Here is a 13,266-nt window from a genome sequence, read left to right on the forward strand (position 1 = left end):
GTTCTCTTTTCCTAAACGCCCCTCCTCCCCCATGTCTTCCCTTGGGCCCTGAACACAGGTCCAAGTCCGTCCAAAATTGTATAGTGATCCATTTGTTGTTCATGCGCGTGTGATTCCGCGTGTGTGAAATGCGCCCACCCTCAAATCTTGTTTTGGCACATTACCCATCTGACATATCAAAGTCACGCAGAGCCTGACACCTCTCTCCCACTGCATGTTCTGAGGTGAGGGGTGAGGGGGTGGAGGGGTGAGCAATCTGTTTCACTGGAGGTAGAGAAATGATGTTTCCTGATTGATCTACTGGACTTTGCACATGCAGCCTGGTCTGCCTACTGTCTTCGAGACTCAGTACAATGTCCTCCTGATTACCTTCTCTGACCCCATTCTCTGGACATGTCCAGCTCTCTATGCTTAATCCTCATCCAGTGTTAATTCATGCATTTATTAACAAATATTTGCTGAGCGTCTACTATGTGCCACACACTGTTATATCTGGATATGCATCAGTTCACAAAACAGCCAAAGTCCCTGTAGTCGTGGAACATCCAATAGTGATCACACTATATTCTATGTTCCTGGGTCAGTCTCACCTACCAAACTTGGGAGTTCCTAGAGCACAATGACAGGTTCTGACTCTTACCTGTGGCCCAAGGCATGGCCTTGCTTACAAAAAACTTGCGTATCAATGAGTACATTACAGTCACCCCATCACCTTGGCTCACCCCATGCCCCATCTCCTGATCCAAGGGATCGCAGAAGTCGCCAGATCTCGTACCTCTTATAACCCCTCAAATCAAGACCCTGAGGTTCTGTAAATCTTTTGAGGTTCCTGAAGGGTAGGAGGCAGCTTAAGCTCATCCCTGGGGCTGGTAACTTGAACTGCAGGTCTCAGGTGACAGCAGCCACCTCAGCATGAATAATTGAAAGCCAGTCCAGCCTCCTGCTCAGAGTTATCCCCCACAGCAGGCCCTGGACTCCCTCAACCTGTCCTGTGCTCTGGTCTTGCCTAAGCAGGAGCCTCCAGCCCAGGTAAGCAGGGCCCTGGATTGTGGGTTCCCAAGCACACCAATTCAAGCCCACCGCATCACTCATCTATTCACACCCATCCATACACTCTTTCATTTTTACTCCCCGCCACCACCAGGGGCCTTGCAAGAAGGCCTGCAAGGAGGTCAGATCTGGATGAGGAAGAGAATGGCCCAGGACATGGGAGGAGAGGCCCATTCCCCATAGGCCTCTGGAGAGAAGAGCTGAGTAGAGGGAATATGTGTGCTGTGTGTTATGTGTATGTACACATTTGTGAAGGGAATTCTAAGACAGAACAGGAGAAGAAGGGAATACAGCGGAGAGGAGATAGGGCTGGAGAATTATTACAGAATCAAAGACTCCTCCTATCCGTAGGGAAGAGCAGGCAGAGGGAGGGTCCTGGGATGGGAAAGAGGACATCTCACCCTAACACCCTATGGAGTATTTTGATTGCCTTTTACTGAGGCAGGGCACAGTGATGGTGAAGGTGCTTTTGACTGCAAACCTATGCTCTTTTGCTACACAGCAGTGGTCAGAGGAGTCCAAGCAGGCAGAGGGTAGGGGTGGGGGAAGATATCCCAGAGGGGAACTAGTGAAAGGGGTCCTGAAGAAGGGGTGACTTCAGGGATAAAGAGAAACAAGTCAGGGGAACAATGTGAAGATGGAACCAGGGGTTGGGACTGGGAAGAGGTGATTTGGGGCTGGGTGCTGAAAGTAGACAGTATGGAGTCCTTGAAAGTACACAGGCTTGGAATCATACTAACCTGGATTCAAATCCCAGTTCTGCTGTGTGACTCTGGACAAAAGCCTTAGCCTTTCTGAGCCATGGTTTGTAAAACATAAGGATAATTGCTACTGGCAAAGGCTACACAAATAGTTAAATTGTGGGTGTGGGTTTCCCTCCCTCCACCCCAGGACCCAGGTAGGGACCATGTCCCCTGCCATTGCACTGGCCTTCCTGCCACTGGTGGTAACATTGCTGGTGCGGTACCGGCACTACTTCCGATTGCTGGTGGGCACAGTCTTGCTGCGAAGCCTCCGAGACTGCCTGTCAGGGCTGCGGATCGAGGAGCGGGCCTTCAGCTACGTGCTCACCCATGCCCTGCCCGGTGACCCCGGTCACATCCTCACCACCCTGGACCACTGGAGCAGCCACTGCGAGTACTTGAGCCATATGGGGCCTGTCAAAGGTCAGTGTTCCCTAGCCTTCTGCTCCAAGAAGTACCCCCAAGGCAGTGAAGGAATATTTGGGATCTGTTGCTGCTTTACTGGGTGAATAGGGCAGGTTCTTGATCCTCTTTTAGGGCCTCTTTTTTTTTCTCATCTGGAAAAGGGGAGCTTGGACTAAGTCATTTATTCAGCAAACATTTATTGCCACCTCTTTTGTATTAGGAATGTGCTAGGTGCCAGGGAGAGGGGGTAGAGGCCACAGAGATGAACTAGCCATAAATGCTGGCCTCAAAGGAAGCATAATACACAGTGGAATAACCATCTCAGCAGATAACCCATAGCTTTGTAATTATCTGTCTCCACATCTTTCTTCTCCACCATGGAGGCTTCCACATACCATTTAGGGTAGCTGTCTGCCTGGATTTATCTCAATCCCAGCATAAATGCTTTTAGGGTCTTATTTAAGAAATTCGGCTGTGTGGTGGTTCGCGCCTGTAATCCCAGCACTTTGAGAGGCCAAAGTGGGCAGACTGCCTGAGCTCAGGAGTTTGAGACCGGCTTGGGCAACATGGCAAAAACCCATCTCTACAAAAAATGCAAAAATTACCTGGGCATGGTGGCACACACCTGTGGTCCCAGCTACTTTGGAGGCTGAGGTGGGAGGACTGCTTGAGCCCAGGAGGCTGAGACTGCAGTGAGCCGTGATTGTGCCACTGCACTCTCCAGCATGGGTGACAGAGCAAGACCCTGTCTCAAAAAAAAAAAAAAAAAAAAAAAAGGAAAGAAATTCAGAAATTCACTGGCTGAATTTCTGGTGGCTCACTGGCTGAGGCACTGGTGGCTCGTGCCTGTAATCCCAGCACTTTGGGAGACCGAGGCAGGAGGATCACTTGAGCCCAGGAGTTCGAGACTAGCCTGGGCAACAAAGCGAGACCCCTGTTTGTACAAAAAAATTAAAAATTAGCCGGGTGTGGTGGTGAGTAACTGTGGTTCCAGCTACTAGGCAGGCTGAGGTGGGAGGATTGCCTGAGCCTGGGTGGTCAAGGCTGCAGTGAGCCATGATCACGCTACTGCACTCCAGCCTGGGCAACACAGCAAGACCTGGTCTCATAAATAAATAAATAAATAAATAAATAAATAAATAAATAGAAGTTCGTCCAATTCCAAGATCAGAAATATATTCAATGAGCAATAAAAGGGGAATGAAACTACAAATTCTAACAGAGACCTTTCATAAATCTCAAAGATAGGGTGGTTGTTTCTGCCTGGGACCTCATGGAGAAAGAGCAACATCTGAACTGAATCTGGAAGTTTTGAGTTGGCCAGGCAGATGGAGATGGGGGTGGGAATGGCAAAGCCAGCCACATATACACATGTGGCATGAAGGAATGAGACAGCATGATGGATTCTGGGTACAGTTGTTTGGGATGGCTGTGATACAGGCCATAGGTGGGAAGTACTGAGAGATGAACCTGGGAGGTAGAATAGGATCAGGTCCAAGGTCCTGAATGCCAGGCTGAGGATCCCAAGTTCAATCCCAAAGGCCTTCAGCTCACAGGAGCCAAGGAGTAATAAGGTCAGATTGGTTGGAAAGATTCCAGGGCTGGTGTGAAGACTACACTGTAGGAGACGGGGACCAGGAGGGCAGTTGGGGCTATGGTACAGGAGACAGATGAGACCCCAACTGGTTGGGAGCTGCAGTGAGGCAGGTGAGCATTTGAGATATCTTTCTATCAGGGGCCCTGCATTCGTCTCCCATGTCTTCTGCAACAGCCATCTCCCCACATAGGTCAGATCCTGATGCGGCTGGTGGAGGAGAAGGCCCCTGCCTGTGTGCTGGAATTGGGAACGTACTGTGGATACTCTACCCTGCTTATTGCCCAAGCCCTGCCCCCTGGGGGTCGCCTTCTTACTGTGGAGCGGGACCCACGCACAGCAGCAGTGGCTGAAAAACTCATCCGCCTGGCCGGCTTTGATGAGCACATGGTCAGTCTCCCATCTCCCCAACCCAGATTTCTGTCACCCCAGGCCTTGGCCTAGCCAGACATCCCTTGTGAGGGACTCCCATCTAAGGAGAAGGAAGCACCTCCACTCTGGGGACTGTGATGCTGGATGATGTGTCCTCGTGTCCCAAGTCATCTGCACATTATTTTCTGCCGGATGACAAAAGAAACAGCTAAGAGGAAGGCCTCTGGAACCCAGCAAATTTGGGTCCAGCTCTTACTCTGCCTCTTGTTAGCTATGTGACCTTTAGCAAAGCATGCATCCTCTGAACCTCAGCTTCTTCACAGGCAGAATGGAAATCACAATACTGATCCTGACTTCTTAGGTTCTGAGGTCAGAGGAAATGTGAGAACACTCATGGGGAGCTAAGCCAGGACCTGGCATGAAGTAAGCCAGATCCTGGTGGGGTCTTCACTGGGAGAACAATTCCCCCCACCCTCACCTCCAGCTCCCCCTATCCTCACAGGTGGAGCTCATCGTGGGCAGCTCAGAGGAGGTGATCCCGTGCCTACGCACCCAGTATCAGCTGAGTCGGGCAGACCTGGTGCTCCTGATACACCGGCCACGATGTTACCTGAGGGACCTGCAGCTGCTGGAGGCCCATGCCCTACTGCCAGCAGGTGGCACTGTGCTGGCTGACCATGTGCTCTTCCCTGGTGCACCCCGCTTCTTGCAGTATGCTAAGAGCTGTGGCCGCTACCGTTGCCGCCTCTACCACACTGGCCTTCCAGACTTCCCTGCTATCAAGGATGGCATAGCTCAGCTCACCTATGCTGGACCAGGCTGAGGTCCAGGCCCAGGGGTACTTACTGATGCCCACACCCACCCCCACCCCCACCCAAGCAGGGACCTCAGAATCTGCTCCCTTTCCTGTTTGGGGCCTTGACACATGCTGGGCTCAGGGCTAGGGAGTCTCTCTTCCCACCTCTGACCCCTTTCAGCCTCTACACTGACCTCAAGTGTCAAGTTCTATCAGGCTGCTTGGTCTCACTAGGCCCCCTCTTTCCAGGGAGAACCATGGACTGACAGCATTCTTGCTGAGCTCCTGACCCATCTCTGTCACTGATTTGCTGAGTGACTCCAAGGGAATCCCTGCCTTGCTCTGAGATTTAATCTTCTCTCTTAACATGAAGGAAGCTGGATGGGAGAGCTCCAGGGACCTCCCAGTTCTCGGCCTCAGAAAGCCTCCCATCCTCAGCCCATGCCATTCAGGGTGGGATCAGAGGAAGTGGCAGACAGTGAGTTAGAGGCCCTGCAGGAATAGCTGGATGCAAGCTGGGCCAGAGAAAATGGCACAGAACCCTGGACCCAGGGCCAGGCATGCCCTGGCCTTCCCTAACCCTGGCCCACTTAGCCAATTAGGTGTGGCTGATGTCCGTTGAGTGCCCTCTCCCCAAAGCCCAAAAGAAGATGCTAGACTCCTCTGGGCCCCACCAACAAAGAGGGAATAGACATGGGGGGAAAATCACTCCTTTGTCTTTATTAAAGAAACTTAGAAAGAGACCAGACCTGCCAATCAAGGGGTGAGGTACTGGCCAGGAAGGTGGAGTGGGGCTCAGGCCCTGGGGATTTCAAGTGCAGATCGATGGCCTGGGAGGGGCCAAGGAGACCAGATCCTGGCAGCAGCTGAGGAGGTGCCCAAGGGCACTTTCAGGCACTGGGGCCATCAGCTGGTTCTGTGGGCAGGGGTTGGGGGTTGGGATGCAGGGTAGTTTGGGCTGGCCTGGAATCTCTCTGAGGCCACCCTGCCTTGTCTACCTAGATCATCCACTGGTCCTGATCCTGTTCGTTGCCTTCCATGTCCACCTGGAGAGGAGGCTGGGTGTGGGTGGGGAGGGGCCTCAGCCAGCCTCAGCCCCAGATCCTGTCCCTGGCTGGATCCAGGGTTTCTGTACCCTTTGGCCATCAACTGGGTCAGAAGCAGGGGCCCAGGAAGAGAGGCCCTCCCCCATACCCCCTGCCTACCTCATTGACCTCTCCGTCATCAGGCGACTCATTGTAGTCATTCATCTCGTCCATGTCCTGCATGTCCTCATCATCCTCTGAGTCCTCTTCACTATCCTCATCGTCTTCATCATCCTCTTCTTCCTCGTCATCATAGTGCTGGTGGGCAGGACAGAGCCTGTAAGCCCTACAGGCCTGCGTGGATCAGTTCAAGAACTGACCCACTTGAACCTCTCTCTAGGGCCAATGAATGACCCCCCACCCCAACCCTCCCTCCTTGAGTCTAGCAGGCTGGTGCATGTTCTGCAGGACCTTAATGCTAGGCCCAATGCCCACCCCTTCTATCTCTCGTTTTTGCCCTTCACCCAGATCTGAGAACCACAACTGCTCTGGGTGAGAGGCAGGACATTCAGAATTAGAGCAGAGCCTCGGTCCACTGTGGCCCCCACACAGGCCCCACCTGCTAGAGCCACTCACCTCTGAGGCTGGCTTGCCAATAGGAACCAGGTTGTTGTCTTTCTCTGCGATGCTTTGGAGCTGTGGGCAAAGGCACAGACGAAAAAGGCCAGAGCCCAAGTAGGGCAGGTCAGGGGCATGGGACTGGCCCATTCTGCCCAGAAGACGAGCCACACGTGTGGGGGAGAAGCCTCCTCCCAGTTCTCAGGGAGATTCAATCCCTTTCTTGTCATCTGCCATTTATGAACTTGATCTAAATACTTAAACTCTCTGAGCCTTGGTTTTTTCATATAATTATGGTGAGGATGAAGTGAGAGACTTACCAGCCTAGAAAGCGTCATCTGCTAGATCCTCAATAGTCAAAATTATTTCCTGTGCTTTAGGGAAAAGAGCTTGGGCTGAGTGTCAGCAGCCTGGGCTCTAATCTGGCCCAGAAGTCACATGGTACCCCTGTAAATTAGGGTATGAAAAGATGAGAACCTTGGCTCCCTGGCTCCCAGCCTGATTATTCCCAGCTGAGGGCAAAAAGCTCTTCCTGGGCAGATTTCCAGAATAAGGCTGGGTCATGGCCCACTGAAGGGGGTCTCTGTCTGTGCTGGGGTCTCTGTCTGTGCTGTGCTAGCTGCTCACTCACCCAGGCCTGATGCTGCTGTTCCTGCTGCTGCAGCTCTGTCTCTTCCACACAGGGTCGATCCAGATTAAACCACAGTGTCTCAGTCACACGAGGGAAGAGTGAGGGGAACAAAGTGGACATGGCTCCTGGACTGAGGGAAAGGGTCAAGTGAATGTGTTTTGCTTAGTTTTCGTTTTTAATTTGGTTGTAATTTGATTTAGGTATAGGGTGGAAGACAGCAGGAAAGCAGCCCCTCCCACTAGGAATCAGATAGACCTGGCTTTGAGTCCTGGCTCCGACACTTACTAGCTGTTTGACCTTGGCTGAGTCACTTAACCTCTCTGGGCCTCAATGTCTTCATCTGTAAAATGGGGATAATAACAATTATACCACCGTCAAAGTTATTCTGATAATTAAGTAAATAATGGATAAATAAAGCTGTTTGCAGGTTGTTCAAGGAGGGAAGGGAATAGGAGTAAAGTGTAGGAATAGGAATCCAGAATGCAGACTGGCATTATGAAATTATACAAAATTAGAGGTAGCAGGGTTCTACTGAAATTATCCCTACCTCCTCCATACACTAAAACCTGCTTTTTGCACCTTTATGATGGCCCATGCCACACCCACCCAGTGTCAGAAATTTAGGACACTAACGACCGCTCATGAATCACAGCCAAATGTTGGGGTGGGGGGATTGTAGCATATGCAAGCAGGGCTTAGTAAGACATTCTAGGAGGCATGAATAAGTGGATAAATAAGTAGATGTAAGACTGAATGGATGAACTAACATTATAAGGGTACAGTCAGCTTTGAGCGGCTGAGGGAGCCGACCAGGAGTGCTAGATAATCTTTATTAAACTGCGGACAGGCAAACTGAGGCCCAGCGACAGGCAGAGACTGGCTTTAGGTCATACAGTGAGTCGGGGCTTAGAACTCCTCCGTGAAAGGGATGAGCAGGAGAAAAGAATTGATGCTGGTCCTGCTTCTGTCCTAATTTATCTGACCGACCCAGGGCCAGCTGCTGCCCTTCCCTGTATCTCAGATTCCCAACCTGCGTAATTAGGTACGAGAGAAAACACCCTCATGTCCAAGAAGTACTGACAGGCCAGAGATCTCAGCTCGGAAAGCCCAACCCACCGTCGCAAAGCCACCGCCCATTCTTTACTCATTACGGTAATGACCATGCAGTTGACCAACAGAAAGAAAGTAGGGCGGGACTCAAGACAGAAATTTGGCCTTATAGGGTTGCTAAACGCGAAAAAAGCGGGGCCTGGGTAGGGCCAATTAACTGAAAGAAATGCTGGGTGACAGGAAGTGACACCAATGAATGACGGACCTTGTGTGAGGGGTGGGGCTTAGTCTCGAGGAAGCGGCCAATGAACTGGAGCTCTTTAAGGGTTAAGGACTCTCAATATGGAGCTCCTGGGCAGTCGGGTCAAAGGAAATGGGTTTCTGTGGGAGAAGGAATGAAGGGGCAAGGAGACGACGGCAGCCTTGTCTCTGTACTTACCGCGCCGGGAAGCTGCAGCCGGCGGCGACCCGGAAGCGCTTCACTCAGCCTGAGCGGAAGAACCCACCAGAATCCGGGACTCACCAAACGCATGCGTCCTTCGTCTCCTTTTGTTCCCTGCTCCCGCCCACTAAACCGGATGTGACGTTGCATACCTTAGTCACAGTGTTAGGGAAGGAAGTGTGACCCGCCTCGAGGCTCAGCCAATCGGCCTCTCCATCCTGGCCCCACTACTACGGCTACGTTTAACCCCTGCCGCTTTGTTCCCAGGCACCATTTGCTTGTTAACCCCTTCTGAAGAATAGTTGACAGCAACCTCTTAGTGCGAGGGCCGTTTGTCCTGCTGCATCCCAGAAAACTAATCTGTTACTACTCCAGAATTGCTGGTTAATGTTATGTCCCTCCTGTCTGTGCTCTCTCAGCTTCAGTTTCCCGTTTGAGCACATTCATTCTTTTTTATTTTTGCTCTGAACAAAAATATTTGAGTTCCTATATTACTATATTCCAGGCCTTACTAGAAACTGGGGATACATCTATGAAAATGGTGGCTTCCCTGGAAGACCTCACAGTCCAGGGAAGCCAAACCCTACAGACATGCAGTAGACTCAGTGATCTCTCTTAAGGTTGTCTGTTGAATTCTGACATTGGAGATTATGTACAGACTTGAATGACTAGTCAGCCTCAGGCACAGCATTCTGTTGCTTGGGGAATCTGCTGCCCTCCTCAGACCTGGGCCAAGTCCCCTTAGAGGTCAACCTTGTAACCTCTCCCATTCCTTCGCTGACGCCTCAGTTCCAGTAACCTCTGACTCAGCTTCCCCTTTAGAGATACTCATGCTTTCTGGAAACAGAGGTCCTTCAAACCCAATTCCTATTAAGCTCCATCACTTACCAGGCTCTTCCAGGGACAGCAGTCGTCCACATTTCCAGTACTGTCCTGGACAGATGTGTGAGTTTTGGCGAGTCCTTTTGCTCTCTGAACTCAGCTTCTTTGTCAACCAGCATCATAATCTCTGCCCAGCCTTCCTTCTATCCTGGGCTGATGTGAAGATTGGATAAGAATTGTTCAAGAGATCATGTACTGTGCATATTGAATGTGATTATATTGCCAAATAGCACCGTTTGTTATAGTTTTTCATTAAAGAGTACACTTTGCCTCTTGGAAATGACTACCTTTTTCATTTATTCAACAAATACCTATTGAGTGCCTTAGTATATGTCCGTCACTATTCTTAGTAGTGGGTATACAGCAGTAAACAAAACAGACCAAAAAAGTCCCTCTTTTCGTACAGCCTTCATTATGAGAGAGGTAAACAATGAAGAAGATAGATAAATAAAATATGTAGTTTTAAGATTGCAGTAAATACTGAGGAGAAAAATCTGAGAAGTTGGAATAAAATATTTGCAGGGGAGGTGTTTTGTTTTTGATTGGGGGGCCAAAGTCACTGGGAAGGTGACTTTTGAGTAAAGGTCTGAAGAAGCAGAGAGCCTTCTGATATTTGTGGAAGAGCATTTCAGTGAGAGAGAATGGAAGTGCAGAGGGCCTAGAATGGCTTGGGCATAGTGTTCTCTAGGGCGAGTAATAGGTAGGACATGAGGAGTTAGGGAGTCAGTGGAGGGTTGTGAGCACAGGGTCCACACAATCTGATTTACATTTTAACTGAGTTACTCTGGCTGTTCTATAAAAAATAGACTGGGCATAGGGGAAACAATGGCAGAAGCAGGGAGACCAGTTGGGAGCCTATTATGATAATCTAGAGGTAGTGGATGAGAAGTGGTTGAATTCTAAATTTATTTAAATGGTAGAGACTACAAGGTTTGCTAACAGATGTAGAATGCCAGAATAAGAAAGGAGCCACGATTTTTGGGCTGAACAACTAGAAGATTGGCGTTGCAACTGTTTTGAGATGGGAAAGACTGGGGAGGTGATGAGGGAGGGATTTCTTTTTTTTTTTTGATGGGGAGCTCAGGTTTGAGTGTGTTGAGTCTGAGATGCCCATTAGAGTAGAGATGTTGAGGCGGCAGGGAGGCATACAAATCTGTAGGTCAGGGCAGAGATCTGGGCTGGATTTGGGAGTCATTGGCACATAGATGGTGTTTGAAGTCATGAGACTGGATGAGATCACCAAGGGAGTGAGTGTAGATGGAAAATAGTGTCCTCCAATATTCCGAATTTGAGGAAACTAGGAAAAGCAACAAACCAGATGGAGAAGGAAGACCAAAAAGATAAGTAGAAAGCTGGGTGAGTTGATGGTATCTTGGAAGCCATGCAAAGAAAGGGTATTAGGAGGAGAAAATGGTCTACTACAGCCTCATTCCATACAAAATTGTGCTTCTGTTTATTTCCCCAGCAGACCATGAGCTCCTTGAGGGCAGGGACTGAATGGTTACTATGTCCCCAGGGCCCAGCATGACCTTCTCCTGGATTCCTCATCTTCCTCCTGTGACCTGTGTCTCCATCAGTTTCTCCTCCGGCATCTTTTTCTTACAGGATTCCTACGTCAGGTACCATTTGCCCTGTCCTTCCCGATAACTCCGCCTGCTGGAAATTACCTAGTAACAGAGTTTATTTTGAAGGTCATCAGCCAGGCTCAGTAAGTCATGATGACGGGTTAGCTGGTGACATTTACTGAGTACCAACTGAGTGCCAGACACCTTTCTAGGCCCTGGGGACAGAGGAGAAGCAGAAATAATTCCTGCCCTAGAGAAAAATATAGTGAGTACTAAGACAATTATAGACAATTATAGAGGAGGGTAATAATTGTTAAAATCAATGTATATAGAGAATACATGAGAACACAGAGGAGGGGAGATGAATGGGTTCTGGACAAACTAAATTTAGGCTTTTGTTCCAGAAAAGAAAACATTTGAGTGGGCCTTGAGGGATGAGTAGGAGTTAAGCCCACTGGTAGATAAGTGGGAAAAGAGGGTGCACAAAGAGGCATCTTTCATTCAAGGGCATGTTTGGAGAACATTGAGAATCTGGGCAGAACTGGATGTGTGGGGTGGAGAGAGATGAGAAAGAATGATAGGGGACCCAGATAGGGAAGGTCTTTGGTGGCCCTATATGGAGTGGATGGGATGGGATCCGGGCATCTTGGGTCTCACCTTTCTCTTATTGCTGACTTGCTGGGGACCCCAGGTAAATGTCTCCCCATTCACAAGCTCCCATGTTCTCTAACATAATAGCCTAACCACGTCGCCAGCTCTGATGTGAGTCCCTGGAAGGGATTCCCCTAGCCTAACCCTTCCCATTCTTAGATTTTTACATTTGGCTTATTTGTGATTTATACAAACCAGGGCCTAGGAATGGAAAGCAGGGGTAGGATGGAGATTTCTCAACAGAAATCAATAAATCCAGAGCCCAGAGGCTGAAGATGGAAACCATGACTCTATGCAGAGAATTCTCTAGGATCCAGGAAGGGCCAGATTTGAGTGGTATGAATTCAGTGCTAGTGAGAGCTGCTTACTCATTCCTTCCATAAGCCTTGAGGAGCATGGCTGACCCTGGTAGGGGACAGAGGAGAATGTCACAGTCACAGTCACTACCTTTCATACATACGGAGGGATGATTGGTCTCCAGAGGGTTTTCCCACTCATAGTCTCCACTTATCCTTAGCCCACCCCTGGGAATTCTGCCTTCATTTAGCAGATGAGGAACCTGAGGCTCAGGAAAGTAAAGCAGCTTGTCTGAGGTGAAGCTACAACTCAAGAATGTCAAAATCTTGCATTGTTCCACAAATCTTCCTTATGGGCTGGTATGTGCTTGCCGATGGGGACTCACAGAGGAATCCGATTTGTGTCCTAGTCCTCTTCAACTACCCAGTATGGTGTGGGTACCAGACTAACACAAGTCATTAGGCCCTTTAGGCCAGATCTCTGTGTGATTCATGTCTATTTCCCTGGCACCTTGCACAGTGTCTAGAAGAGTAGTCACTCAACAAATGTTTATATAAGATGGATTTGTTTCCTTGGGTCTAATGGAATTATAGTTCACATGAAGAATGGTATAACAGGGATAGGTTCTAAAAAGAGAAAAGTGGTAATGTTAAAAAGAGAAGAGCAGTGTGGGAGGGGAGGTGGAGAAGGCTCCTCAGGAGATGAGACCTTGCAAGAGGAGTTAGGAAAGAATTTTCTAGTCAAGAGCAGACAGCATGTGCAGAAGTGCAGAGGCCTGAAAGGGTGTAGTGTGCCCAGGACATGACATTGACCGAGGGCCTGTTGTGTGGCCATCTTGGTGATGGGCACTACGAAAGAAACAGGACCAGGAGACAGTACCCTGTGCTCAAAGGACAAGGTACACCCTTGGAGGAGGACAGGGACATGCTGAGAAAGTCTTCCTTGAGCAGGGGAGACTTCAGCTGGGTCTTGAAGGATGCTTCAGAGTTCGAGTCAGAGAGGAGGAAAGGGGAAGCCTCCCAGGTGGGAGGGGCCTCCTTAGGCAGGGGCTGTGGTGGGAGGGAATGAGGAGAATGCCCAGGCAGGAGAGCATGGTGTGTGGTTGGGTGGGAGGGGCTGGAGAGCTCCACTGGGTGGGCTAGCTA

The 13,266-nt window shown here is 49.8% G+C and overlaps 2 protein-coding genes and 1 pseudogene across 13 annotated transcripts; 2 read left to right on the plus strand and 1 right to left on the minus strand.

The window, feature by feature from the left end:
• Positions 1-86: 86 nt before the first annotated feature.
• Positions 87-174, plus strand: LOC112607518 (annotated as a pseudogene).
• Positions 175-971: 797 nt separating this feature from the next.
• Positions 972-4,987, plus strand: LOC112606443 (transmembrane O-methyltransferase). The gene is made up of 4 exons (XM_025356929.1): positions 972-1,029; positions 1,942-2,216; positions 3,986-4,182; positions 4,667-4,987. The coding sequence occupies exons 2-4, from the start codon at positions 1,958-1,960 to the stop codon at positions 4,985-4,987; spliced, it is 777 nt and encodes a 258-aa protein (XP_025212714.1). The 5' UTR covers positions 972-1,029; positions 1,942-1,957.
• On the minus strand, positions 2,383-8,853 carry ANAPC15 (anaphase promoting complex subunit 15). 12 transcript variants are annotated; one of them, XM_025356913.1, is made up of 6 exons: positions 8,724-8,853; positions 7,490-7,574; positions 7,235-7,364; positions 6,622-6,681; positions 6,166-6,303; positions 2,383-3,668 (listed from the first exon to the last, which is right to left on the minus strand). In XM_025356913.1, the coding sequence occupies exons 3-6, from the start codon at positions 7,352-7,354 to the stop codon at positions 3,414-3,416; spliced, it is 573 nt and encodes a 190-aa protein (XP_025212698.1). In that variant the 5' UTR covers positions 7,355-7,364; positions 7,490-7,574; positions 8,724-8,853; the 3' UTR covers positions 2,383-3,413. The 12 variants fall into 12 exon arrangements, with proteins under 12 accessions (XP_025212698.1, XP_025212702.1, XP_025212701.1 ...); XM_025356917.1 differs by lacking the exon at positions 2,383-3,668 and adding an exon at positions 5,655-6,006; XM_025356916.1 differs by lacking the exon at positions 2,383-3,668 and adding an exon at positions 5,655-6,018.
• Between the last annotated feature and the right edge of the window lie 4,413 nt (positions 8,854-13,266).

Source organism: Theropithecus gelada, chromosome 14 (assembly GCF_003255815.1).
Source record: "Theropithecus gelada isolate Dixy chromosome 14, Tgel_1.0, whole genome shotgun sequence".
In the NCBI taxonomy this organism is placed as follows: Eukaryota; Metazoa; Chordata; class Mammalia; order Primates; family Cercopithecidae; genus Theropithecus; species Theropithecus gelada.